This window comes from Marmota monax, unplaced genomic scaffold, assembly GCF_021218885.2.
Source record: "Marmota monax isolate L192 unplaced genomic scaffold, Marmota_monax_Labrador192_F-V1.1 WCK01_AAM20220418_F8-fsc00022, whole genome shotgun sequence".
NCBI lineage: Eukaryota > Metazoa > Chordata > Mammalia > Rodentia > Sciuridae > Marmota > Marmota monax.
This window is the reverse complement of record NW_026695215.1, coordinates 20,508,074-20,535,570: the sequence shown is the minus strand read 5'-3', so window position 1 is coordinate 20,535,570 and position 27,497 is coordinate 20,508,074. Positions and strand designations below refer to the sequence as shown.

The following is a 27,497-nucleotide window of genomic DNA, read 5'->3' as shown; positions in this document are numbered from 1 at the left end:
TCGGGACAGCATGCAGACACCAGCACAGTTCTTTCTGAGCTTACAGGCCACTGGAGCAGGAAAACACAGAGAAGGTAACAGAATGTTACCTTCTGTTATGGCTATGGCTTCCTAAAGAAGGCAAGCCTCCCAGAAGGGGTGAGATGGACCATGTTTGGGCCTTAGAGGGCCCGAGGGATCTGATGGGGTGCAGTCAGATATGAAGAGGATGAGGTCTGTCTAAGGGAGATGGCTGATGAATCTGGGGGTTAGGGGTAGCTACAGTAGGCCAGCCTGGCTCTCTGGAGAGGGGCCACTGGGGCCTTGAAGTGGAGAGGAACAGTGGAGTAGGCCATAAAGACTGTCTTTGAGGACAGCAGTACCTATGGAATAGCCAGGGCCGCAGACTCTGAAACAGGATCAGTAGCCAGGATCAGCCCCCTGCTGCAACTAGCCCTAAGTGACCATTTCTTCTCTGGTGGCCTCTGGGCTCGGAATAGTACCAGTCTTGTCTTGGATATGTCTAGGGGAACTTGAGGGCCTCCTGGCCAGTCCCTCCTCTAACTGGCTGCCCCTCACCTGGCACTTCCCCAGTCCTCTGCCTCAGCTGTCCCACGGGGTCCCCTGGCTCTCTCTGGTGCTGCTGCCAGTGCCTGCAGGTACTCTAGGGCACAGCCTCAAGCCGGTTTCATCTGAGCATCATGCACCACAGATCAATCAGGAGCGAGGGCTCAGGAGGGCCTGGCAGGGAGAGGCAGACAGCAGCAGTGTGTTCCTGCTGATGAACGAGCCCGGGCCACCATCCATCCCAGACCTTCATTAGGGCAGCAGAGAGCCATTTTGCATGGCCGTGTGGGCTTTCCTCCCCTCTTCTCTCCAGGGTGATTGATGCCCCCTGGGGTCCCCGCATCCCTCGTGAGGTGAGAGCCCTGCCTCAGCACGCCCACGAGGAGTAGAGGCAGCAGCCTGATTACGCATGGTTCTTACCCATGTGCCGTGGGCACAAACTCGTTGGTCTGTCAGAGTGGCTGGGGTGAACAGATTTAATCTCCCTTAGAATTCATGGTGCTGGAAGACTGGAAAATGCCAGCCTCCTAAATTTTAATAGATCTTTGACTCTCCCCACAAGATTGCAAATAGATGAAATCCGGAGTGGGCCTCCGGCCAGGCCTGCAACTTCATGCACCATGCTGGGCCTGGATCTCAGTGATGGCTCTGAACCCTGGCACCCTCTGTGGTTCTCTTTCCTCTCCTTACTCCTTGCCTCTTCCTGTCTTTGCTGCTAGATCGGGCAGAGGGCATGCCTTATATCAGGAGGAATCTGGATCAAGAGAAGGCAAGACCTAGGCTGCAGGTCTGGTTCAATGTGGCCCAGCATCTGATAGCTGGGGGTGCATGTTGCTGCCCTACAGTTATACTTGGGCCACCTCTGAGGCCTGCCTCACCTGTGCCCACTGACACGGCATGGCCAGGTTGCTTCTGCCTGTATATGTTCGATGCAAGAAAGGTCTGGAGACCCCAGCCACTGTCTAGGTGGTGAAACCCGGTTTTCTTCTGGGTTCTCTGGTGGTAGCATATTTTCCGACATAGGAAGGACACATGTGAACTCAAGAGGGTGTCTGAGCATCTTAAAGGATGAAGCATACAGATATCAGAATCAGAAAGGGAACTAAGATAGAAAGAAAAGGGGGACAAAGGACTATGGCTGTTTTGGATATTTGTATCTCAAATGGAAGGGTTTTATTTTTGCATTTTCCTTGTTCCGGGGATCTGCAGGGCCCCTCCTCCATCAGCCAACCATGTGGCAATGGGATGTTGTGCTTAAGGGTAGGGGGACTCAAGGAGGGAGACCCAGGCCACCCTCTGTGGGGGAGGGAGCACTCAGGATGAGTGGAGTCTGTGCTGTGTGTGGAGGGTATAGTGACAGATGTGCAGAGTCCTGGGTGCCAGGTCCTCATGAGAACAATCTCCGAGGGCTCTGCACTGTGCTTCTGCCTAATATCAGGTGAGAATACCATTGAGGTCATTTCCTTGTAAAGAATGATGCTGTCGGGCCTGGAACATCAGCCAGGTGACAGCACTTTTCCTGGGAGGGCAACAGGACAGAGACTGGACTGCATTGGTTCTGAAGCATCAGCCTTGACTTTGGCCCCTTGGGAAAACTCAAAGGTACGATTGAGCTGCTTTCTTACCCTCTTCCCAAGGGCTACAGATATAAAGTAAGACTCTTGCTCTAAGTTCTTGACAGCACCCCCAAGAGGGAAAACTCCACCAGCACATGAGACAGAGGCAGGAGAGGAACCTACTCTCCAGCCCTATTGCTCCCAAACTAGGGATTCTTTACCATATTTTCTGCCCTGACATTCCTGACAAGGGGACACATGCTTAGTCAAGGCTTCCGGACCCTGCTATGCTACGGACAAAACAGACCAGAGGTTTTGAGTGATGTATGGGTACTTCTCACCCATGATCCATGCACTATGCATGTCACTATGCCCAGTCCAGGGCCCTTCTGTGGACATTCATCTCCAATTGATTCAGAAGCTCCTGCCTCCAGCCCCAAAGAGGAATTGTGGCCCCCCAAGGTCTGGCTGTGGAAGACCACAGACAAGCACTGCCATCCAAAATGGAGGGGGGGCAGGGGACAGAGCAGGGCCACATTGGGAGCATTGCATTTGCGATGTGACCTTGTTCTTTTAGAGCATAGCCAGTGGTGGCTGGAGCCCCCTCACCATTAGCTCTTGTGCTCTGCATATGCACAAGGGGACAGAGAAAGGTGCTGAATCCCCAAAAGGCCACTTCTACTCCTGGGCCTCAGTGTGTGTCTGAGGGTGGGGGTGGGGAAGACCATAGCGTAGGTTTTCTATCAACTGAGGCTACAAGGATCTTCTTGGTGGCCTTCCCCACTAGACCCATGGGGCTATGCAGGGTCCATCTAACATTCAGGAGCGACCAACAGGAAAGGGTCTTGATGAGACTGCAGTCCCATCCCAGATCCCCCCATGCACTGTATGTGGGGAGGTGAAGGCTGAACCAGGTGCCCCCATATCTGGGATTGGACCCGTGAAAGCTGACCTGAGGGCTGAGTGTGGCTTCTCAAGGAACTGAGGCTACAGGATTGCTTTAGATCCAGGGCTGGTTAGAGCCAAAGCCCACCCTACAGCATAGCCATTACAGTTGGAGACTCTGAAACCAACCCAATCTCATAGGGTGGAGCTGAGGAACTTGGACCATAAAGACTCTACTCCCCAGGACATGGACCATAAGAGTGGAAACAGCAATGGCTACTCTTTTCTGGCCAAGTAGCCCTTGTCAGAGGCTGCAATAAGTGCGTGGTGAATAATATTTCTCTGACTTCCCTCAAATGACTTGTGAAGTGGACATTATTATTCTCATTTAATGGTTGGCTAAACATGAGCCTTAGGGGTCTGAGTAATTTTCTCAAGGTTGTACAACTAGACAGGCAGTGGTAGAGCCGAGCCTCACACCCAGGTCTGCCTGATCCGGTGTGGTCTGGACTTGGCCACACTGGCTCATAGCTGTCTTCTTGTGTAGAGTTGCTATGTAACTCAGTGGGGAGGGGACTAGAGATGTGGGTGCTGCCTAACTTGGGCTACTCATTTAAACCCTGAGTATCAGCCGGGGCTTGGCAGAAACAGATGGCGCAGTCAAAAGAGGTGATTGAGGAGAGATTAATGAAGGAACTGTTTACAAAGATTTGCACAGAGTTAAAGACAGACAATGAAGATGACAAGGCACTTGGGGACTAGCAACAGTATTCAGGCCTGAAGGACAGAGGGAAGGAGCCATGTTACCAGACATGGGCAAGGACCACAGCTGTTGAAGAGGGCAGCCACCCTCTGCAGCTCAGAAAGAGGAGCAGGGAAGTGCACCCAGCATCCCCCAGGCTCCTGCTAGCAGGGGGGGTGGCTATCTAATACAGTCTGCAAGGACTACCTCCAAGGACGGAACAGGGTAGAGTAGGGTGGAGAGTAGATCTGCTAGCATGTGGGCTTTGAAGGAAGCCTCTTCCTTCTTTGCATCCGCATCCTCAAACTCCCAGCCCAGAGCTCATGTATTTGTTGGAAGCCTTATTTCCAAGCATCCTAACTCTCTTATGTCTTGAATCATGCCCACCCCCATAAAAAAAGACCTGTCAAAGTCTTAATCCCCACTACCTTACAATGTGACTTTATTTGGCAACAGCGATATTGCACATATTGGTTAAGATGAAGTCATCCTAGAAGAGGGTAGCCTCTTAATCCAGTATGACTGGTGTCCTTAGAAAACAGGCATGAAGACAGAGACACCCAGGGTGAATACTGTGTGACAATGAAAGCAGACCAGAGTCACACAACTGCAAAGCAAGAGACACTAAAGTTCACCAGCAAGCTTCCAGAAGCTGGAAAAAGGAAAGGTTCTCCTCTCTGAGTTTCAGAGAAAGCACCATGCTCCCAGCATCTTGATTTTGGACTTTTAGCCTCCAGAACTGTGAGCTAATCCATTTCTGTTGTTTGAAGCCAACTTGTTTGTGGTGCTTTGTTCCAGCAGTTCCAGGAAACTGACAGACCTCCTCCAGTCAGTTCCATGCTTTATTAGGGAAAAGCTCATGTGGAGGACAAGCATGCACATCTGAGACACTATGGGACAAAGCCAGACCTGGGACTCAAGAGGCAGAGGGTCATCCTGGCTCTAGAGGTCCTCTTCAGGTGTTTACTTTGTTTCTCAGACACACACTCTCAGAACTAGGAGCCAAAAGAGGAGATGGATCTTCCCAAGACACATAATAAGTCCAAGGCTCTGCTGGGCAGAGAACCAGCCCTTCCATAGCTTATTCCCAGCCTCTTCCAGTTCCCCACACTGAACAGACTTTTCAGGTGTCCATGCCTGGTCTGCTTCCCTGGGAGCAGTTGGAAGAAGGGAAATGAGAACCCTGCCTCTCGGCCTCCCAGCTCCTTCAAGAGCTGTGCCTCATGTGTCAACCAAGACCAGATCTGGAGCCTGTCCCAACCCCTTGAGGCACATTTCTGTGCTGTGACCCGTCAATGCTGTGGCTTCTTTCTATTTACCATAATTAATTGCACCTTGGAACATAAAAGAAACAGAAGGAGAAGGGCGTGGAGGGGAGGAGTGTGCTGATCTGTGGGTTCTTTAAAAGAGCAAATTTCACAGTTTGTATTTATAATTCAAATGCCTGTTCAGACTCACTCAATCAGTCAGTCATTCAGCAGATGGGTTGGATTGGCTCCTTCAGTTCACACAGGCTTGTTTCTCTCCCTCACTGGCCACTGCCACCCATCACTCAGTGGAGATGTACATAATAGCTCCCTTTCGCCCAGCATTTTGCACTTGGCAAAGACAGTAAATACATGTTAGTCAGATGAGTGTTCTTAAGAAAACATAGAGCGTCTTTCTGAGCGTGGCTGGGTTGGCTCAGAGCTTATGTAGGAGGGAAGCTTCTGCCTTGCACTCAGACCTGCTTGGTTTGCTCATCTGTGCAGCTGGGACTTAAACCCAGGTCTCCAGGGTTTATTGATCTTTCATGTTGGAGGCATCTTCCCGTGCTCTGTGGGCTGGAGGTCACAGCTCTGCCCTCTCAAGGTACTTAGAATGTACTTGAGGCGAAAGTATCCAAAACCAACAACCCAAACCAACCATGCAGACTGTAAGAGCTCTTCAGAGGAAGGAAGACCTCCATGCTGGTAAGGCTAGGGTGAGTTCTGAAATCCAAGGCTTCCGTAGATGGAGAGGAGGAGGAGAAGTTTCCTGCAGGAGGAATAAGCTAAGCAACAGTGAGGAGCTGAAGAAGGGGTTTCCTTTGGAAAATTGAATCTCCATTTGGAAGAGGTGTCTGAATCAGAAGGGACTTCCAGACTGGCTGTTGGTGGCATTGGATTTGAATTAGCGGAGAGATTTTGATGATTCTAAAGTGGGGAAGAAAAATGTGATGGAAGAGGCGTTTTTAGAAGTTAAATGTTTATTTCTGCATTTCGGTCTTGTTCAGCAGCCTAATGACAAGGAAGCTCATCTGTCAATGGGCATCCCTATCCCAGCAGGTGTTGTACTTTCCTTGCATCTCTGGCCTTGCCCTGCTGTGCCACCTGGTTGAAACACCACCTCAGTTGCATCTGTGGGGCACCCACAGCTTAGTGATTCAGGGCTCATGGTCCACGAGCTCATTGTCTTCATAACCCCCGGATGTGGGAATGAGCTGTCCTGTGCTCCTCCCCTCCCCTGTGGCTGTGCTGCTAATCTTCTCATCTGAGATAATGATATAATGAACATCTTCCTGATATGGGGCCCTCCTCCCCCTTTTCCTTTGGAATTATTTCCTTTGGACAAATCCCTGGGAGTGAAATGACTGGGTGGTCAGAAGACCTGAGGTTCTGTAAGGCTTTGTTTAGTGTGGCCATACTACTTTGCAGAAAGCAGAACTATTTATGTCGACAGCAGCAGAAGAGGTTGGCAGCTACAAAGAGAATGGTTCAGATGGGAATTTGGGGTTACACACTAGCTGGGAGGTGGTCACTGTGATCCCAATGTGCGGGGGTGGAACCCTGGGAGTGGAGAGAAGTACACAGCTTAAAGAAACAAAACAAAACAAGACAAAATGATTCTGCAAAGAAGGAAACAATGGAATTTGAATGATGTAAGAGCACAAGGGAAAGGAAGAAATCAAAACTAAATACCTCGGAGGTTTCACACCCAGGTTCTAGGGAAGGGTGATAGGAAAGTTTGGAAGGCAGTCAATGTAAAGAAAAGGAGGGAGAAGAGGATGATGAGGAGGAGAAATAAGAAGAAGAGAACTACCACAGAGAGAAGACATAGGTGGGGGTGGACATGTGGGAGATGGGGTGTGTACAGTTTGCTGGAAACGCTTTCTCACTTCAACCTTTTGTAGCTGTGCTGGGCCCAGGCATGGCGGATCATGGGCCCCTGAGTATGGTAGGGCGTCTCATAATTCATAGTGAACCGACTCCAGCCCCAAACCCAGAGCCTGCAAACCTCTTCCTTCCCAGGTCCTTGAGGTCAATTTGGAAGGGCAGGGGTGGGATCATTAGGAGGCCAGCCTGAACTGGTAACAGGAGGTCTGGACCTGCTGTGAAGTTGGGGCTTAGACACCTTCAGTGGTGCTGTCGCAAGGGCTGAGGCTCCAGAGGGCAGCAGACCACCTGATGAGCCAGATGGGCATCATCTGAGACTATTGTGCTGATGGGGCTGGCTTCCCAGGGATTGGGGTCGGGTGGGGCACAGGTCTGGGCAGCATGGAGACTCTGGGAAAGGCAGAGAGAAAGGCCTGGCTGAGCTCACTCAATAGGCACCTAGTTCACTCTGGGTGTGGGACCAGGGGTGTCATTCAATGCATAAATGCATATCTAATATTTCTGCTACTATGGGCTCAGTCTATGGCAGGGTGTGTGTGTGTGTGTGTGTGTGTGCGTGTGTGCACATGCTCATGCGTTCACACACATATAACCTATGCCTTCAAGAGCCAAGGACTGGGGAAAGGAAAGAGGAATTACCAGCACCGTACAACTACCATTTTATTTCGTGCTCTCAGCTGTCCGGGTGACCCCATCTTCCTGCCATTCACTGGGGCTGTCATTGCAGATTGTCTACTTGCATGGTTATTTGATTAATTTCTGTCTTCTCCTTGGCTGCAAGCTTCCTGAGGGGTGGTATGTCTCTCTAGTCTATCTCTGGAATCTGCACAATACCCCCCCACCACCACGGATGCTGCTCCAAAACAGCCTTTGTTCCATGGATATCTGAGCCCCCTTTATTACCATTTTACAGCCCACTTCCAATATTCCCTGGAAAGGTTGAAGAGGGAGCGAGGGCTGCCTTGAGCCACATCTTTAGGGGGATGACTCTCAGAGGACACAAGAAATTGACTGCAGGGTGGCACTGGTCCTTTCTTGCTCAGAAGATCTGTAGACCCCCCTTGCCCAATGCACAGGGGCACAGCTCAGGGAATGATGAGAAGCTGCTATTGCATCTGTCTGTATGTGCTGCTGGATATTGTTACCCCCATGGCGGGATGTTGTCAATCAGCCCAATGTCTAATTAATGTCGCTCCTAAAAGAATGGCCAGGCTGTACAAAGAGAGTTTATTTATTTCTCTTTTCTCATGACAGGGAGGCTGATTTTCCCCAAATGTTAACACATCCAAAGGTGCCAATCCAGACAGAAAGAGAAACTGCCTGCAGAGCCAAGCAGAAGCTGCCTCTTCTTCATGGGAGGCTCAGATGTGGTCCAGCACCTGGACCCCCAGGCTGTGGCCCACTGCTGGGTGGGCACAGTGGGGGTTTCTACATGGAAACCTCTGTAGAAGAATGTCCCCTGGGAAAATGGGCTCTGTCCCTGATTTTTTTTCTCTCTCTATTTTTAATATTTATTTTTTAGTTATAGGTGGACACAGTATCTTTATTTTATTTTTATGTGGTGTTGAGGATCGAACCCAGTGCCTCACGCATGCTAGGCGAGCGCTCTGTGTTTTAGTCATTTTTTTTTTTTTTTTTTTTTGCTGCTGTGATTAAAAGACCCAACCAGAACAACTGTAAAGGAGGAAAGGTTTATTTGAGGGCCACAGTTTCAGAGGTCTTAGTCCATAGAAGGCTGGCTCCGTTCCTTGGGGCTCGAGGTTGAACATCATGGTGAAAAAGTGTGGCAGACGGAAACAGCTCAACATGATGATCAGGAAGCAGAGAGAGAGGTCTCCACTTGCCAGATACAAATATATATCCCAAAGCCACGCCCCAATGCCTACCTCCTCCAGCCACACCCTCCCACTTCAGTAACCAGTTAATCCCTACCAGGGGATCAATTGGGTTAAGACTCTCACAACCCAATCATTTCTCCTCCGAACCTTCTTGTCTCACACGTGAGCTTTGGGGGACACCTCACACCCACACTGCAAGTCTGCCAGGCTTCTCAGGCACCCTGTCCTTCACGAGTTCATGCTAGTCAAGCCAGCTCTTGCCAGGGACCCCTTCTGATTTCTCTCTCTTGCTCATCCTCCTGATCTTCAGCATGGCTCCCACCCTGTCCCCTTCCACCTGCCTTTGCTCCTTCTTTTGTTACTCCTAGGAGTCACTCTTCCTTCTTCCTCCCAAGGGACAAGTGAGATACGCCATTCTTGCTTCTACCACTGCCCACCCCTGCTCAGGTGATCACAGGTCTTCCTGTTGAGACAGGCTCCCTATATTCCCCACTTATGACTTTCCTTCTTGTCTCACCTTGAACCCTTGATTCCTCCCTGGCAACACATCAATTCTGATTCATTGCTGTGCCCCCAACGTGTGTCCCTCTCTTGGTCCTCCTCTGAGAAAGAAGACAGATCACATATCTAATATCATTGGATTCTCCTAGGTATCATGTGGCGACTGTTTTCATGGATAAGGAAACTGGGGTGTGGAGTGATTAAGTTATTACAATGGCAACACTATGAATTTAGATGTTTATCTCACTCAGCCTTATCCCCATAATCCAACGTAGTAGCTAGCACTAGCCCCATTCTGCAGACGAGGTGACAGAAAGGCAGGGAGAACTTTCAGGATATGAACAAGGTCACACCTCCACTAACTGGTAGAGGTGTCCCCAGGCCCATGTGCCCACCCTGTGCTCTCTCCCCTGTGTGTGCTTCCTGACTTTCCCCACCTGAGCAGGGAGTGAGTGCTCCCAGAGGGCAGAGCCCAGGCGGTGGGCGTAGGTCTCAGAGCCATGTCCCCTACAGGCATCTCTGGATCTGACAGCAACACATGCCCTTCCAGCTGGTCTGGTCCCCATGCCACTGTTTGAGAGCAGAAGTGATGGTAAATATTTAATTGTGCTTCCACCATAACTTTCTGCCAGAACTCTCAATATGCTTTATAAATGCAAATGAGTGCTCCCTTCCTCTCCAGGGAGATGTAAACCTCCTCAAATCACTTTTATTCAGCCCCCACCAGAGTGTAATGCTATAATCAGGAGCTCTTTGTGCCAGGAAAGAAACTGCCCTTAATCATATCGAGTGGATGGTTTACGGTTTTGTGGTCTTATGTTTCCACGGTGGGCAGGGTGTAAAGAAATGGATTCCTCTTGCTGCAACTTCTGTCCAATGGACTGCATCAAAAGTATTATTTACAAGCAGATTCAATTACAGTCCTAGAGCAGGTGACTATCAATATTATAAAAATATCAGATTGTATTTATGGGCAGAAATTTCAAATGAGTCCTTGGAAAGTTTGGGAATGGTGGGAGATACATTATTCTGAGGACTTTTGGGGTTCCCACTCCTTCCCTCACCCTAGGGCTGGCTGCATCAGAATCCTCTGGGGAAGCCCAGGTCTGCTGAGGGGGCCTGGTGCTGAGATTGGAGCTACTGGTGTCCAAATGGGAAGCTGGGAGACTTCACAGAAAGCACTGTGCTTCTCTAAGACTCAGTTCCTAGCTTAGCCACATGGGTGCATTTGCCCTTGCTTCAGACCCACCTGGCAAACATTTTAATAATCATGGAGATGAGTTTCCACAGAGCCTCATGGAGTATCTTCTGAGAAGAGTAGTATGTAAATTCGGTGTGTCATTATGATCGTTATTAGTGCTGTGAAGTGGAGATGAGGGGGAGAGGGAGGGACACTCCATGCAGGGACCGGCCTCCCCAGCTGTCAGAAGAGTCAGAGGGGAGAACAAACTCCGGAAGCCAGCCCCACTGCCTGTGTCCCACCGGATATTCCCGGGCATGACTCTCAGTCTGAACCCAGACTCAAATTGGGCAAGAAAATACAGCTTGCTTTCTTCACTTTAACCCTTGACAGTTTCCAGTGTGAGCCCTGTTATGGTTTGTATGTGAGGTGACCCCCAAAAGCTCACACGTGGGACAATGTAAGAGGGTTCAGAGGGGGAAAATGATCAGGTTGTGAGATCCTTAACCCAATCAGTGAATTAATCCCTGATGGGGTTAACTGGGTGGTGACTCAAGGCAGGTGGTTGTGGCTGGAGGAAGTGGCTCACTGGGGGCGTGAGCATGGGGTGAACATTTGTATCTGGTGAGTGGAGTCTCTCTGCTTCTTGATCACCATATGAGTTGCTTCCCACTGCCACCATGATGTTCCTGCCTCACCTGGAGGCCCAAGGAATGGAGCTGGCTTCCTATGGACTAAGATATCTGAAACCGTGAGCCCTCAAATAAGCCTTTCCTTCCCTGTAATCATGCTGGTTGGGTCTTTTAGTCACAGCAGCAAAGATGCTGACTAAAACAAGCCCCAACTCCATTGATGGGACAGAAGCAGTACCTGGGTTACTGGCAGACTACATAATGTGAAGTTGGGGTCATCTCTTGTCCCCACAGGTACCCGTTGACATACTCCATACCCAAATAGACCCTTGCTATGGTCCATGCAGATTCCACTGGGTGGTCCCATGTCCCCTTTATTGGACCCACTCAGGTCCTCCAGCTCCCTTGGCTCTACCAATGACACCTCAGCTGGTGGACACTCACTGCTCTCACCACACTGGGATGCTGATGTCCGAGGCCCTGTTACCTAGACAGACTCCCACTTCTCTGCTGGGGCAGGCAGCATTTTGCGATTGCGGACTGTTTCTCATCAAACCTTTGCTTAATACCAGGAGTCTTTCCTATTTCCTAATGGGTCCAGGATTTTGGAACTCTGCATTCTGCATTTATAACTCTTTCTGAAGCAAATGAGTATGGACTGGCTGTATGTATGGGCGTGGGGCAGGGTAATGGGGGGACATGGGGGGGGAATCAGAATCACATATCAATTATATTTCAATTCCTTTGATACGTATCCCAGGGAATCCAGGTCAGTGAGGTAACAGTTGCACCAGCCCATGTGACACCATTGGGTGAATTTTCAAAGATACCCCTCTATCAGGTGTGGTAGCATGCCCCTGTATTCCCAGCTATTTGGGAGGCTGAAGCAAGGGGATTGGTTGAAGTTGTTTGTTTGTGGACAGTCTGTAAGGTCTTTTGTTTGGAGACCCTGTCTCGTAGAAACTAAGAAAGGTGCCTCTTTGGAACAATTGGAGAACCACATGCAAAAATAAAATAAAATAAAGTACATTGATCCATACCTTTCACTTTATCCAAAACATGAACTCAAAATTAATCACAAAATAGAAGAAAAGTCGTAGTGAACTTGGTGAGGCAGAGTTCTCAGATATGACAGTTAAACTATAAAAGAAAATTTTGATACATTGGACACCGTCAAAATTAAACACTTGGGCTTTTTAAAAAGGCACTGCTAAAGCAACGAAAAGACGAGCCGCAGAGTAGGAGAAAGTATTTACAAATATCTGAAGAAGTACTTGTATCCAGAACTCTTGGGAGCTTCCAAAATGGCTAAATAGAGGTGTCCAGCGGTGGCCTCCTTCCCAAAGGAGGGCCAAAACAACATGTGAATAGCTGCATTGGAGGCAATGGCTGAGGGGGAATTCTGAAACTCACAAGGGAGAGATGGGGACCCTGTAATAGGGGGTGCTAAGATGGCAACATAGAGAGAGGAACATAGCACACCACTACCTCTGACCCCAGCCCTCTGAATGGGGGGGGACTCCTCTTTGTGGGCAAATGATAAATGGAAGAGTCTTGGCAAACCCCATCACTGGGAATGCCAGCAATACTAGCTTCAGGAGAGTTCCATAGTCATCATAGGTTTAGAGCCAGTCAGGAGAGGTGCCTGGAGTGTGCACCATAGCTTTACTTCAGAGAAGGAACTCACATCATCTCCTCCCTCACCCTCAAGGTCCAGGAGTATGGTGCCCTATTGAGAATGGAGCCACTGTGGGAATCTACACTGCCCCAGGGGACAGAAACCCTTGAATACCCCCATTGTGAAGTCCCCCCAAAATTCTACCACATTCACACAAAAGCTTGCAGATTGTGAACCTAGTAGTGCAATTGTAACTCCAGTGCCCATGTCCACACAGTGCCCTGTGCTACAGGAGACAGATGGGTTAGCACAGTGATGCTCCCCACTGGATCTGAGGAAGCAAAACACTAGCCTCCTGAGATCTGGGGTCTGTCCCATGTCATACCTCCCTGCCACTCACTGCAGCTGTCAGCGCATAGTCCTGCTGGGCCTGGGGGTGAGCCTCCCATGATTCATGCATCCCATGCCACTGCCTTTGAAGTGCACCAAGAGACCTGAAGACATGCCTCACACTGGATCCCTGCTGCAAGCAATGCTCTCCCAAGTGGGGCTTGGGCATACATCCCCTACTCCATGTCCCAATGCCACCACTGCCGATGGTGGAGCTTGTCTGAACAGCCTGGGGAAATACCTACTTCACTCCACAGCCCTGGGACCACCATTCCCATTGCTGGAGTTGTTACATGATGGGCATGGGCTGCTAGAGTGTCCCCACCCTCATGCACTCCTTGGAGATGGATGAGCTTTCTGTCCCCACTGCCGCATGCACCATGCGCCAACTATTAATTTTAGCTGAAAAACTTATACCGAGACTTCACTATGGCATTCAACTAGAACAAAATCCAATGTAGTTCAGCAACCCAACGTGCTTAGGTACATCTTCAGGAGAATGTCTTTTACTTTGAAGGCTACTCGATAAAACTGGTAGAGATAAGGATCCACCAAATGTGCAAATATTATGTAGGCACACAAGAACTGTAATGAAGCAAAGTACCATGATGCCTCCAAAGGAGCATACCTCTCTAGCAGCAGCCCCCAAAGGGAAAAAAAGAATCGATGAAATGCCTGAATAATGCAAAAGAATGGTTCTAAGGAAACTCGAAGAGAGACAAGAAAATACAGATAATTCAATGAAGTTTAAGAAAACAACTTATGATATGAATGAGAGGTATAGCAAGGAGACAGAGACTGTGAAAAAGAACCAAACAGAAATTTTGGAACTGAAGAACACAATATCAAATAAAAAAAATATAGTTGAAAGCTTCAACTACCGAATAGATCAAACTGAAGAAATAATTTCTGAGCTTGAAGACATTTTTTGAAATATCCTAGATCTCCCCTCACCAAAACAGTAAAGAATATTTCTGAGACTTATGACTTTGGGGACACCATTAAAATAATAATTTTTTTTTCTTTTTTGCATTAGGAACATTCAAGAATGAAGAGAGGGGAAAGACATGGGAAATATATTCAGAGAAATAATAGGTGAATATTTCTCTAATCTTGGGAAAGAGGTGGACATCTAGGCCTAGAATGCCCAAAGGACCTCAAAGAGATTTGTTCCAAAAAGTCCTCTTCATGATGTATTATACTCAAATTGTCAGAAGTCCAAGATGAAGCAGCAAGAGAAAAGTTATCAAGTCAAATTTAAGAGAATCCTTATTAAACTACTAGAATATTTTTCAGCAGAAGCCTCCTAGGAGGGAATGGAATGATACAAAGTTCTGAAAGAAAAAAAAATATGCCAACCAAGTAAATTATATCCGGAAAAACCATCCTTCAGAAATAAAGACTTTCTAAGACTAACAAAAACAGGGAATTTACCATCACCTACAAAAAATGCTCAAAGAAGTCCTACATCTGTGATCAAAAGGTAGATAACTACCCATCATGAAAACTAGTGAAAGATAAAACTCAATGAATGGTAAAGCAGATGCATAAATGAGGAAGAGAAAAGAATAAAATCCTAACCAGCACAGAACCACCAATAAGCCACAAAAATAAACAATAAGAGAGATGAAACTGAACAAAAAGACATTAAAACAACCAGAAGACAATTAACAAAATAGCAGTAGTAAATCCTTATTTTTCTTTCTTGACATTAGGAAGCAGGGCTTTATTCTGCAATATGGAGGAAACATACTTTGCCCACCTGCCCCAGACATAAATAGTTACCACTCAGAAACTGGCCAGCAATGCCCCTTGTGGACCTGTTGCAGGGTTCTAAAGACAAACCAGAGCCCCAAAATTCTTTCTTCCCTTAAACACACCTATATCATTATTTACAGAATTCACTTTTCTACTGGTATCAAAAATTATACTAAAAATTTATCACTAAAGTAACTTTATTATATTTTTTCCCTCTTAAATTTCTTTGCTAAATATCTCCACTGTCCTGATGACTTCTGCCTCGTATTTTCTTGGTGTATACTGTGTCCTTATCCTTCTTTAGGTTTTCTGCACATCTCTTGGCACCTTGGGTGACTCTCTGCTCCAATTCACTCTCCAGTCTAGGTGGCAGCCCGGCTTCCTGGACCTCAGACACCTGAAGTCTGAATTTGCGGTTGCTCCTTTCTCTCCCTGGTTCCTTGTGGGGACTGCCACGCTTTTCTCCCTCACTTCCTCCTCGGCTGAGTCTAAAAATTTTAATAAACAGAATTGAACCCGGGGAAGAACACAACCCCAATAGGGAAGCTGAAAAAAATGAACACAAAGCAGAAGATTTAGGGCCTGCCGATAAGGGAATGTTGCTGCAAAGCAGTAGTAAATCCTTATCAGTAATAATCTTGAATATAAATGGATTAAACCCTTCAATCTAGAGAAATAAAGTGGCTGAATGGATTAAAAACTTGCACTCAACTACACACTGCCCACAAGAAGCTCACCTCAGTCAAGGAAACATACAGATTAAAAGATAAGGGTTGCAAAGGGAGGGGGAGGGGAGGGGTCATGGGGGCAGGAAAGGTCGTATAATGAAATGGGCATTATTACCCTACATACATGTATGACTGTACATATGGTACATCTCCACATTGTGAACAACCAGAGAAATGAAAACGTGTGCTCCATTTGTGTACAATGAATTGAAATGCATTCTGCTGTCATTTATACCTCATTAGAACAAATAAATAAACAAAAGATAAGGGTGGGACAGATGAATGGATAAAGGAATTGTGGTATATATACATAACGGACTATTACTCGGCCATGAAGAATGATGATTTTATGATTTTCGCTGGTAAATGGATGGATTTGGAGACTTTCATGCTAAGTGAAATAAGCCAATTCCCCAAAACCAAAAGTCAAATGTTCTCTTTGATATGTGGATGCTAAATCACAAGAAAGGGAAAGGAGGAGAAGAATAGACATTCAGGGGATTAGACAAAGTGGAATAAAGGGAAGGGAGGGGTGATAGGAGTAGGAAAGACAGTGGAATTAGTTTGACATAACTTTCCTATATACATATATGAATATACCACAGTGAGTCTCAACATTATGTTTATCTACAAGACTGAGATCCTAATTAGAATAAGATATATTCCATGTTGTATAAACATATCAAAATAGATTCTACTCTAATGTATAACTAAAAAGAACAAATAAAAATTTAAAAAATTGAAGAGTTGGAAAAAAAAGTCATTCCAAGCAAATGAAAACCAAATATGAGCAGGAGTAGCTATACTTAACACACGACCAGAATAGACTATAAGTAAAAATAGTATAAAACGTCACTATGTAACTATAACATTTTCTACTCAACAGGAGGACATGACAACTATAGACATTGGAGCTTCCAATTTTATAAAGCAAATATTATAAGATCTAAAGAGAGATATATAATAGTTGGAGACCTCAACACTACATTTCCATGAGTGAATATATCATCTAGACTCACCCCAAAGTTGATAAAAAACCATTGGAATTAAGCTGTACTATAGACCAAATGGATCTAACAAACACTTGCAGAAGATGTCTATAATAGTGCAGAATTCAAATTCTTTTCAATTTAAGGAACTAGAAATGCAACAGCAAATTAAACTCAAAATTGAGAGAGGTAAAAATTAAATGAATATCAGAGCAGAAATAAACAAAATACAGACTGAGAAAGCAAGACAAAGATTGATGAAATGAAGAATTTTTTTTAAAGATGAAACAAGAAAGTCAAATTATTCCTAGTCATAGATGTTATGGTTTATATATAGAAAACCCTATAAACCTTTAGAGAGGCTATCCAGAAAGAGTATGGGGGGAGAAGACCCAAATAAAATCAGTGATGGAAAAGGAGACATTATAACTGATACCTCGGAAATACACAGAATCATTAGAGACTATTGTGAGCAATGACACACCAAAAAATTGGAAAAAAATAGAAGAAATGGAATAATTTCTGGTCACATATGACCTGACCAAAATGGAACCATGAAGATGTAGAACTTGAACAGACCTCCAATAATGAGCTACAAGATTGAATCAGTAATAAATCGTCTCCCAACAAAGAAAAGCCCAGAACCTGATGGCTTTGCTGCTGAATTCTACAAAACATTTTAAAAAGAGCCAATACCAATTCTCTTCAGACTATTCCACAAAATTGGAAAGGAAGAATCTCTGCCAAACTCATCTCCGAGGCCAGCATTACCCTGATAACAAAACCAGAAAAAGACAACACACAGAAAACTGCGGACCAATATCCCCAATGAACATAAGTGTAAAAATTCTCAACAAAATGCTAGCAAACCTCATCCAAGAGCACATTGTAAAGATTATACACCAGGATCAGATGGGATTTATCCCAGGGATGCAAGGATGGGTCAACAGATAGAAATCAGTAAATGAAATACAGCACATTAACAGAATGAGAGACAAAAACCCATGATCTTAACAGACATAGAAAAAGCATTTGATAATATTCATCATCTCTTCATGATAAAAAAAAGAAATTAAGTATGAAAGAAACAAAGATCAACTCAATAAAGGCTATGTATACAAATTCACAGCAAACATCATGCTAAATAGGTATGGCGGGGAATGAAAGAATTTCCTCTAAGATCTGGATGAAAACAAGGGTGAGCATTTTCCCCTATTCAACATACTACTAGAAATTTTGAACAATTAGGCAAGAGAAAGGAAAAAAAAGCATCTAATTGGAAAGGAGAAAGTCCAATTATTCCTAGTCACAGATGGTATGGTTTTATATATAGAAAACCCTAATAGCCAGGCACAATGGTATGCACCTATGTTCCTAGCTACTTGGGAGACTGAGGCAGGAAGAATCACGAGTTCAAGGTCAGCCTCAGCAACTTAGTAGGACATAGTCTCAAAATAATAAAAAAATATTGAGGACATATGGGAGTGGAATCCAGTGGTAAAGCACACTTGAGGTTCTATTCCTAGTACTGAGAGAGAGAGAGCGAGAGAGAGAGAGAGAGAGACAAGGAGGGAGAGGGAAGGAGGGAGGGAGAGTCAGCCTTAAGGACTCCACTTCTGTTGCAACTGATAAATGAATTCAATAAAGTTGTAGGATAAAACATCAACACACAAAAACAGTAACATTTTTATACACAAATAACAAATTACCTGAAAAGTAATAAAGCAATCCTATTCACAATATCTATACAAATAAAATATGTAGGAATTAAGCTAACCAAGGAAGTGAAAGACTATTACAATGCAAATTATTAAGTGCTGGTTAAGAAAATTATAGAGGACATGATAAATGGAAAGACATCCCATGCTCATGGATTGGAAAAATTAATATTGTCAAAATGCCCATTCTATACAAAGCAATCTATAGATTTAATGTAATCCCCATCAAAATACCAATGGCATTCTTCACAGATTAGAAAAAAAAAAACAATCACAAAATTCTTTGGAACCATAAGAGATCCAGAATATCTAAAGCACCTTAAGCAAAAGGAAAAAAAGTTCTAGGCATCACACTATATGACCTGAAAACCTACTACAAAACTGTGCTAATCAAAACAGAATGGAAAGTCCAGAAAGTAATCTACATGATTATTTTTCTTGGTACTGGGGATTGAATCCAGGGCCTTAAACATACTAAGCAAGTGCTCTCTCTACCCCTGAGCTACATCCCAGGCCATACTTTTTTTATGGTATTTTGAGACAGCATCTCATTTAGTTTTCCAAGCTGGCCTCAAACTTGTGATCCTCCTACCTCTGCCTCCTGAGTAGCTAGGAGTATAGGCCTGTACCACTGTGCCTGGTCAGCCAGCAATGTTTGACAAAGGAATCAAGAAGATACCTTAAAAAAAAGGACAGTCTCTTCAATAAATGGTGCTGGGAATGGTAGAGGGGAGGAAAGGGAAGTACTGGGCCTGAGAAGAGAGGGGGAGTACTGGGGAATGCAATAAACCTAGTTATGCATGCATGAATATATTATAAATAATCCTACTTTTATATATAATTATAATGCACTGATTAAAAATAAGTAAATAGAAGGGAGAGCTGTAGAGTAGAAGAGGGGGACCAGGTGGAGGGAAGAAGAGACAGAATAAGAAAGTACTGTGGGATAAAACAATTATGTGTATGTATTAATATTTCACATGAATCCCACTAATATGTATAATTATAATGCAGTAATAAAAATATAATTAAAAAAGAAAATAAAAAACTGATAGAGGCAAAGATTTTTTTTTTGTGGGTAAGGCCTCCAAAACACAGGAAACCAAAGCAGAAATAGACAGATGGAATTGTAACAAAATAAGAAGCTTCTGTTCAGCAAAGGAAATAATCAACAGAGTTAAGAGACAACCTACAGAATGTGAGTAAATACTTGTAAACTATTCATCTGACAAGGAGTTCACATCCAGAATATCTAAGGAATCAGACACCTCAGCAGCAAGAAACAAACTATCCAATTAAAAATGGCAAAGGGACTGAACAGACATCTCTCAAAAGAAGAGAAACAAATGGCCAAGCAGTATATGAAAAAATTATTATCATCAGAGAAATGCAAGTCAAAACATAATGAGATACCATCTCAACTCAGTTAGGATTGCTGCCATCAAGAAGATAAAAAGTAACAAATGCTGGCCAGGTTGGAGAGAAAGGGGATTCTTATACACTGTCAGTGAGACTGTGAATTACTATAGCCAATATGGAAAACTAAATACTGAAAATAAGACTATTACATGATTCAGCTACCCTACTTCTGAGTATACATCCAAAGGAAATGAAATCATTATATCAAAGAGATTCCTGCATGCCTGTGCTTATTATAGCATCATTCACAAGAGTCAGGGTTTGGAATGGCTGAGATGTTCATTAAGAGATGAATGGATTTGAAAAATGTGGTATGTATACACAAGAAAATATTATTCGTCACCAAAAAAGGACATTATCCTGTTGTTTGTGGCAACATGGATGGAAATGGAGGACATCATATTAAGTGAAATGAGCCAGGCACAGAAAGACAAATACTGAATGTTCTTATGCATTGGTGGGAGGTCACTAGAACCTAAGAAGGGACGAGGAGATAGGAAGGGTAGATAATGGGTACCAAAATATAGTTAAAAGAGGGAGAGTAGAGCTGATGTCGTATAACACAGTAGGGTAACTGTAGTCTACAACAATTAATTATGTATTTCAAAATAACTAGAAGAATTGAAGAGTTCCCAGCACATGGGAATGATGATATTTGAGGAATCGGAATGTTAATCACCCTGACTTGATCATTACACAGTGAATACATTTATCAAATGATAATAGTGTATCCCCAGAATAAGTACAAATATTGTATGTCAATAAAAATTTTGAGAAAAGAACTCTTAAAATTCGATAGTAAGAAAATAGTCAACCCAGCATTTAAACAGGAAAAATATTGGAACAGACACTTCACCCAAGAAGATATATGGGCGATGATAAATAAACACATGACGAGATGTTCAAAATCATTCATCAATAAGGAAATGGGAATTAAAACCACTGTGATATACCACTACCCCCCATCAAAGTGGCTAGAATTTAGAGCAAAGTGACTATATTCATGTGCTGGAGAAGATATGGAGGGATTGGGACCCTCATGCCCTCTTCTCTTACAGCCCAACCTGTAAACAATGTGTTAGGAGAATGTGTCAACAAACAAACTGGCGTATTCATAAGTTGGAATTGTACTCGGCAGTAAGAAGGAATAAACTCTTGGTCTATGCAAAAACATGGACAAATCTTAACCGCGCTGTAAGAAGGAAGCCAGTATATACTGTGTGATTCCATTGATGTAAAATCTAAGAAAATACCATTTAGTTTAGAGTGACAGAAAGAAGATCAGTCATTGCCTGGGGACAGGAACCGGGTGGATCAGGAGCAGGAGGGAGAGGTAGATTATGAAAGCTAAAGCAGCTTTGAGGAGTGATGACCATGTTTATTATCTTGATTGTGGTGACGGTCGTGTGGGTGTGAACATATGTCAGAACTTAATAAATTGTATGCTTTAAACACATGCACCTTATCCCCGATGGCTCCCGGGAGTGTCCAAGCAGAGTCAGGACCTCCATCATTTCCTTTCTGTGGCCAGAGGGTAATTGGTAATCAGGACACTGGCTGCTACAGTCACCCTTGCTATTTTATCGCTGGCTGTAGTGGCTGCTGGCCTTTGAGATGTGTTTGTGTTCGGCAAAGATTCTTGAGTTCCTTGCAGAGGGGAACATGCGGGGCTTGTATCTCGGCCTAGACAAAGGAATTTGTAGGAACACCAAGTCTTGGGACAACAAAGACACCTGAGAGGGAGGCAGGACAGAGTGTGGGGGAGCAAAGAGGGCAGAAGAGGAGGCCCAGGAAGACCTGAGGAGTGGGTTCAATTTGGCTACTGGACCAGCATGGTCTGCAAGAACTTCTGGGTAGAGCGATTTGAGAAGTAACTGAATCTTGGGATAAAGTGGTGGGTGGGCAAATGATTCCACCCCCACACTGGTAGCTTGGGGTCCGTGGGGAGAGACACTGGACTGGGTACCAGGACACTTGAGGTCTGTGGTGATCTTAGCCGATCTCTTCCCTTCTCTGAACCTTGGACTTCCCAGGGTGACCCTGGCTTGAAGATGCCCAAGTCTCCTTCTAACACTGACCTTTACTCTGACAAATGGCTTTGTGAATGTGAGGGCCCCTGTCCAGCAGTCCTGACTCATCTGTCTTGTTTTGATTTGCAGAGACATTAATGGACACCAGGACTGCGACCGCGGAGCTGGGCTGGACAGCCAATCCTGCCTCGGGGGTGAGTGTCAGACCATCATCCTTCAATACTGCGGTGAGACCTAGGCCTATAGGTTGGCTGGGGGAGCAGAGCCTTTCCAAAAGGGCGTTGTGGGGATGGAGTACAGGTGGGCATGGCTGGTTCTATTGTCCATCCACAGAGACACAGTCCCAGGAGTCTCCGACCTAAGTTGCTGCCTAGTATAGTGATGTAGACCATCTCTTATCACAGTCCTCTTGAGAGCTGGACCCACATAACTCAGGTCATGGCTGTGTGGGAACAGAGCACACGGCTAGTGACATCTATAATGCCCATAGGGGGTTCAGAGAGGGCAGAGATATTAGGGCATAGCTGGAATTCATAAGGGCTGGAGTGCTCTTTCTCCCAGAGCTTGTCCTAGAGAGACAGTCTGCATTCACTGAACAGTGTGAATGGCTAGACCCCATAGCTACAAATATGGAAAGCCTTGAGGGTCTGGTTGGTCTCCTGTGGGGACCAACACATTCATGGGTAAGCGGGAGTGCATCTCTCCTCTGTGACACTGGAAAGATCAACAGACAAGTGTGGCGTAGAGGTGGGAGTGAGAAACCCAGAGGCAGACAAAAGGTCTTTGCAGAGAAGGTGCATGGGAGGTTGGTTTTGAAGAGTGAATAGGAGTTTCAAAGATGGTGCATGGAGAGTCTGGGAAGAATAGATGAGGGGAAAGTCCAGTACACAGCAAGGTGTGGATAGTGCTGAGATGGGCTGGGTGTGGGGTGGGATGTGGCAGGAGTGAAGGGCCATGACTGCCAGGCTGAGTAAAGAACTTGAATTTTAATGACGAGATCCCAGGAGGGAGAAGTAAAGGGTTGTACTTGTTGACAGGATTGGGGAGAGTAATACATGGAAGAGGCTCTTGCAGCTGCCTTGGAAGTGTCAGAAGAATCCGACTAAAAGGGGAATCTCACAGGTGGAAGAATCGCTAGTGGAGGGAACATGGCAGGAGAGGGAAGAGAGAGGGACAGAAGCGGTAGAGATGACGTGATGTGCAGGTCTCTGGTGTGGGTGATTGGCTTGCTCTGGGCTTAATCATAAAGAAAAATGAATGGGATCTTTATCCCATCCAGGGACTGAAGTTGGGCTGGGACAGGTGACCTTAGGCTTTCTCAGCTGCGCCAGACCTTCTCTGTAGGTCCCTGTGTTTGGTAACCCCTGCACCATGCAGGTGACCTCCAGCACATCAGGGCCAGAGCACATTACATCCAGTCCTATCATCCCTGGTTCTGCTGTAGGGATGGTTCTAATCCTGTCTCAGGTCGGGCGGTGACTTCACTTGTGCTTGGCGCCTGGGGTCTCACTTACAACCTTCCTCCAGCATTTGCAGAAGCTCACTGCTCCCAGCATGAACCTCGTGCCTTGGGGTAGGGGAGTCAGGTCCATGTTGAGCTGGTGTTACCCAAAACACAGAGGGGGACAATGGCTGAAAATACCCACTCTGGACAAGTCCAAATCCTACCAGGAACAATGTAGACAATTAGGGAAACCTCCCCACTCCAACTTGGGACTTTGTGTAAAGCAGATCATGTGGCAAGTCTCACAGGTTGCTAGAATATTAAGAACTTGCTCTCTTTTACAAATTATATTATTGTTTTAAGGCTTGTATGTTTTTATAAGGAGATGTGATGTGTGACCATTTTCCCCTTGATCTTTGAATAAAAACACCTGTCTTTAGTGTATGATCTCCTTTCCCAAGGAAGATGCTCCTTAGAGAATTGCAAGTCAAGTGGTCCCCTTTAGAAGTGGTGGCTATCTGGACTGCCCGTTGTCCACCCTCCCACCAGGTCCCAGCATGACTTGGCTGCCAGTCCCCAGTGTTCTTTATGAGGGGACATAAAACCAGGTAGTTCTTTTCCTGTGTCCTAAGCAGCTTCGGAGCCTTTCTTGTTTGCAGCAACTAGTTGGAGTGTCTGGCTAGCCCTTGCCATGGGTTGAGAGAGATCTCTTCCATTCCAACATCTCTTCTCTCCTGTTTTCATCTGGGTCAGTGGCCTCCATTCTCCTGACACTTCAGTGACTCCTGGCCCAAGCTCCCACATCCAATTGCCAAATCTTTCATTAGATGCTCTTGGTCATGTCATCTAAAGAGAGTGAATCACTCTCTTTACACATGTGGACTTCTCCTTCACCCTAGCACATCATAAATGCTTGAACCTGGGAAGAATTCTTGACTTCTCCTCTGTCATCTTCAGACCTCTGCTCACTTGGACCATCCTGAGAGACACCTTCCCTGCATCACAGCCATGATATACCCCTATCATATGTCATCTCAGTACCAGGGAGTTTTTCACAGTAACATTCTAGAGCATTGCAAATTTTCCATCTCTATTTGCTGTTTTCTGTTTTACCTCACCACCTCCCTTCAGCATGACTTCCGTGGTGCAGAACTTGATATATTTGTTTACCACATTCCTGTGGTAAAACTTGCACCTGGTTCAATGTGTATTTGATGAAAGTTTCTGACTTGGGCAAGTGAATGGATGCTGGTGCCATTCTGGGAGGAGGAGGGCATCTGCAGAGAAGCACACTTGAGTTTAGTCTCGGACCTGCTGAGCTGGAAATGCATCTGGAGCATCCACAGGGAGGTGCCCCCCTCAGCATTTGGCTTAAGGGTGATGGAACGAGAGTGGGCCCTCTGTCCATGGGATGGGAGCCCAGAGGGTGACTGCATCTCCCTGGGATGGTGTCTGGAGGGAGAGGAGGTAAGAAGTCTGGATGGATAACCTGAATTGAAGAGTCACACAGAAAGAGGAGCCCGAAAAGGCGACTGGCCTAACAGGTGCAAGAAAATCAAAAAGGGATCCTGTATCAGAACCAAGGGAAGGGGTGGAAGGAGGAAGAGGGGACAAGAGTGACAATGCTGCTCGGTGTTGAGCCTTCTCACTGCATTTGGCCACAAAGACCCTATGGGTGACCTATATAGATAGTTTCAGAGGGGACCAAGACAGGAAGCTAGAAAGCAGAGATTAAGGGTCTGAGCAAGCAGGAGGTGAAGTGATAGGGAGAGCAGTTTGTGAAAGGGAGGGAAGACAGAAGAAAGGAAGCCATGGGTATATTTGTCTTTTATGGGGAAGGGGGTACTTTGCTGTTGTGTGCTCTCTGCCTATGTATGTATATGCATCTTCTCTGCTGAGCTACAGAGAGCTGAGTGCGCAGGCTTGGTGAAGGAAATCATAGAATAGAAAATTCCCTACATTCATACCTTTTTTTCTGAGATTGAGGGTGAGGTCTGGAGAGTAAGAGATGAGGAGGTGCATGTTTTTAGGGGTTTGGAGAAGGTCTGAACTAACAGACCCTGTGAGTGGAGAGAGGCTGGGCATCTTTAGAAAGAATACCGCTGGGCATGAGGACCAAGTTGTGGCTGAAGGCCACACATTTGTGACGGCTCTGATCTGTGGGTCTCCTTCAGCTGTCTGCCTCTACCTGGAGGACGGTGTGGCAGTTATGGTGGCACAGAAAGCATGGAGGGACTGATGCGGCAGGGAGCTGAGCACATTGGCAAGAGGCGATTGGCATCTTGGATCACAGCATCTACCCACCGGAAAGGAGAGTGAAGAGGAGGGGAGGACCATTGTGACCATGTTTGGGGACACCAGAGGGGAGTCTCGGTGGGGCTCTAGAACAGATATGAAGGCATGGCTGAGGCTGGAGCAGGACCAGAGGTTGTAGCATGGCCTGTGTGGTGGGTTCCACAGAGAGGCCAAGGGACGGCCGAGCCCTCAAGATGAGTGAGTGGTGTTCACGTGTGTGCTCTCTGCCTATGTATGTATATGCACGTTTGTATACAGTATGTGCAAGTATGTCTGAATGTATATATGTGTATGTATGTTTGTATATTTATATATGTGTATGTACACATATGTATGTGTTTATATTTGCATATATATATCTGTATGTATGTGTATTATATTTGTGCATATATAGGTATGTATATAATATACATGTTTTATGTATATATAAAACATGTGTATTATATACATGTTTATTATATAAAACATGTATATTATATACATACCTATACACAGTGAGTGTACATATGTTTATGTGTATGTGTAGAGATAAAAGTCTGTTATATATGCATATGTGTATGTGTATAGATGTGCATATGTGTATATATCTGTGTTTACACATATATAGATAAGGGTCTGTGTATATATCTATAGGCATATGCATGTGTATATTCGTGCATATGTATATGTACCTATGTGTGTTTACATGTGTATATATGTGTGAGTGTATACATAGGGGTCTGTGTACATGTGTGTGTGTGTGTGTGTGTATACATGAAGTTAAATGAGCTGATTTCACCTTATACCTTTCTGGGCAGTTCTGAGAGTTCTGGAAATATTTTTAGAGATGGGAGGATTATTGGTGTGACTGCTGGGCTTCCAGAGCAGGCCACCGTGAAGGGAGCAACACTCACACAAATACCCACATCTGGTGACTAAATCCCCACATGAGGTGCGCACTCATGAGCACAGGCGCACTCAGTCCTTCCTGCACAGCCGCTACCCGCCTGACCACGTGTGGACCATCTGGGCCATGTGGCAGTCTCTGGCTACCTCCTCTATCCGGTCAGATCCTCCAGTTGCCCACCTCATGGGAATAAGGAAAGTGCCCTCCAGAGAGAAACCCACTGTAATAATGCCTCATCTGTTTCAAGGCCAAGCAAAATCAATTAGAATTTATCTGGGTTGATGGGTGAGAACTTTTGGAGTAGCAGCTGAGGCCCCAGGTCTTGGCATCTAAGCAGCGGTCTTGCCTTCCAACTCTGCTGCTCCCTGCCTGTGTGATCCGGGGCCTGTCATTTAGACTTGTTCAGCCCCAGTTTTCTCCTCTGCCCAGTGGATAACTTTGCCACCTATGAGACGATGTCAGCAAAAAGTTTTCCTTGGTACACACTTAAGAAATGTTAACACATCACTAGCCCTCTGGAGGGCTGAAGTTTTTCTTATCTTCCTTTGATGGTTCAGTCATACTAATTAAGACAGAAAAGCCTGAGCTACATTAGGCAGATCCAAGAGAAATTTGGCTGTGGGCAAAATCATTTTGTGAGTGGAATTTCATGTATTTGAATTTTGGGACATGCCAGGGCAGGAGCTGGGAGGTGGGGTGCGATTGGTCAGACTTCTCAGCTTGGGGCCACTGCATGGGGGCTGGAAGCCATCCTCGCCTACACTTTGTATCAGTCGGGGCTTTTTGATCAGTTGTGACAGAAAAGCAAAACTTAGTACTGAATGAAGTTCATGGAAGTTCATGAATGAAGTTCACGGCACTGGATGGTCCAGGGGCTGATATGGCTTCATGTTTGGGCTAGTAGATAACTAGGATCAGTATCCTCACACCTCACCTCTCTGCCCTCTCTGCAGGGGCTCCAGCCCTTTCAACCCCTTCCATCCATATGCTCTGGGGAAAAACAAGCACCTCCTTGTGGGCCCTCCAGCTGAAGCCCTGAAATTAGCTCTGATTGGGCCTGAGAGGCTTGGCTTGAATCCCATGCCTGCCCTGAACCAACCTCAGTAGCCAGAAAATGCAGAATGCTTATTGGCTCCCACACTGGGTCTGTGTGCATCTGGAATTGTGCAGGGTACCCTGGACGCCCAGGGGCTGAAGGGCAGAAAGGA

General features: G+C 45.6%; 1 protein-coding gene across 1 annotated transcript in view; it reads left to right on the top strand.

Moving 5' to 3' along the window:
• Ephb1 (EPH receptor B1) overlaps window positions 1-27,497 on the top strand; it is a 419,708-nt gene that overhangs the window by 117,292 nt on the left and 274,919 nt on the right. The window contains exon 2 of the mRNA XM_046431643.2: window positions 21,794-21,858. Within this exon, the coding sequence (XP_046287599.1) occupies window positions 21,794-21,858 (65 nt within the window). The remainder of the gene's footprint in view (window positions 1-21,793; window positions 21,859-27,497) is intronic.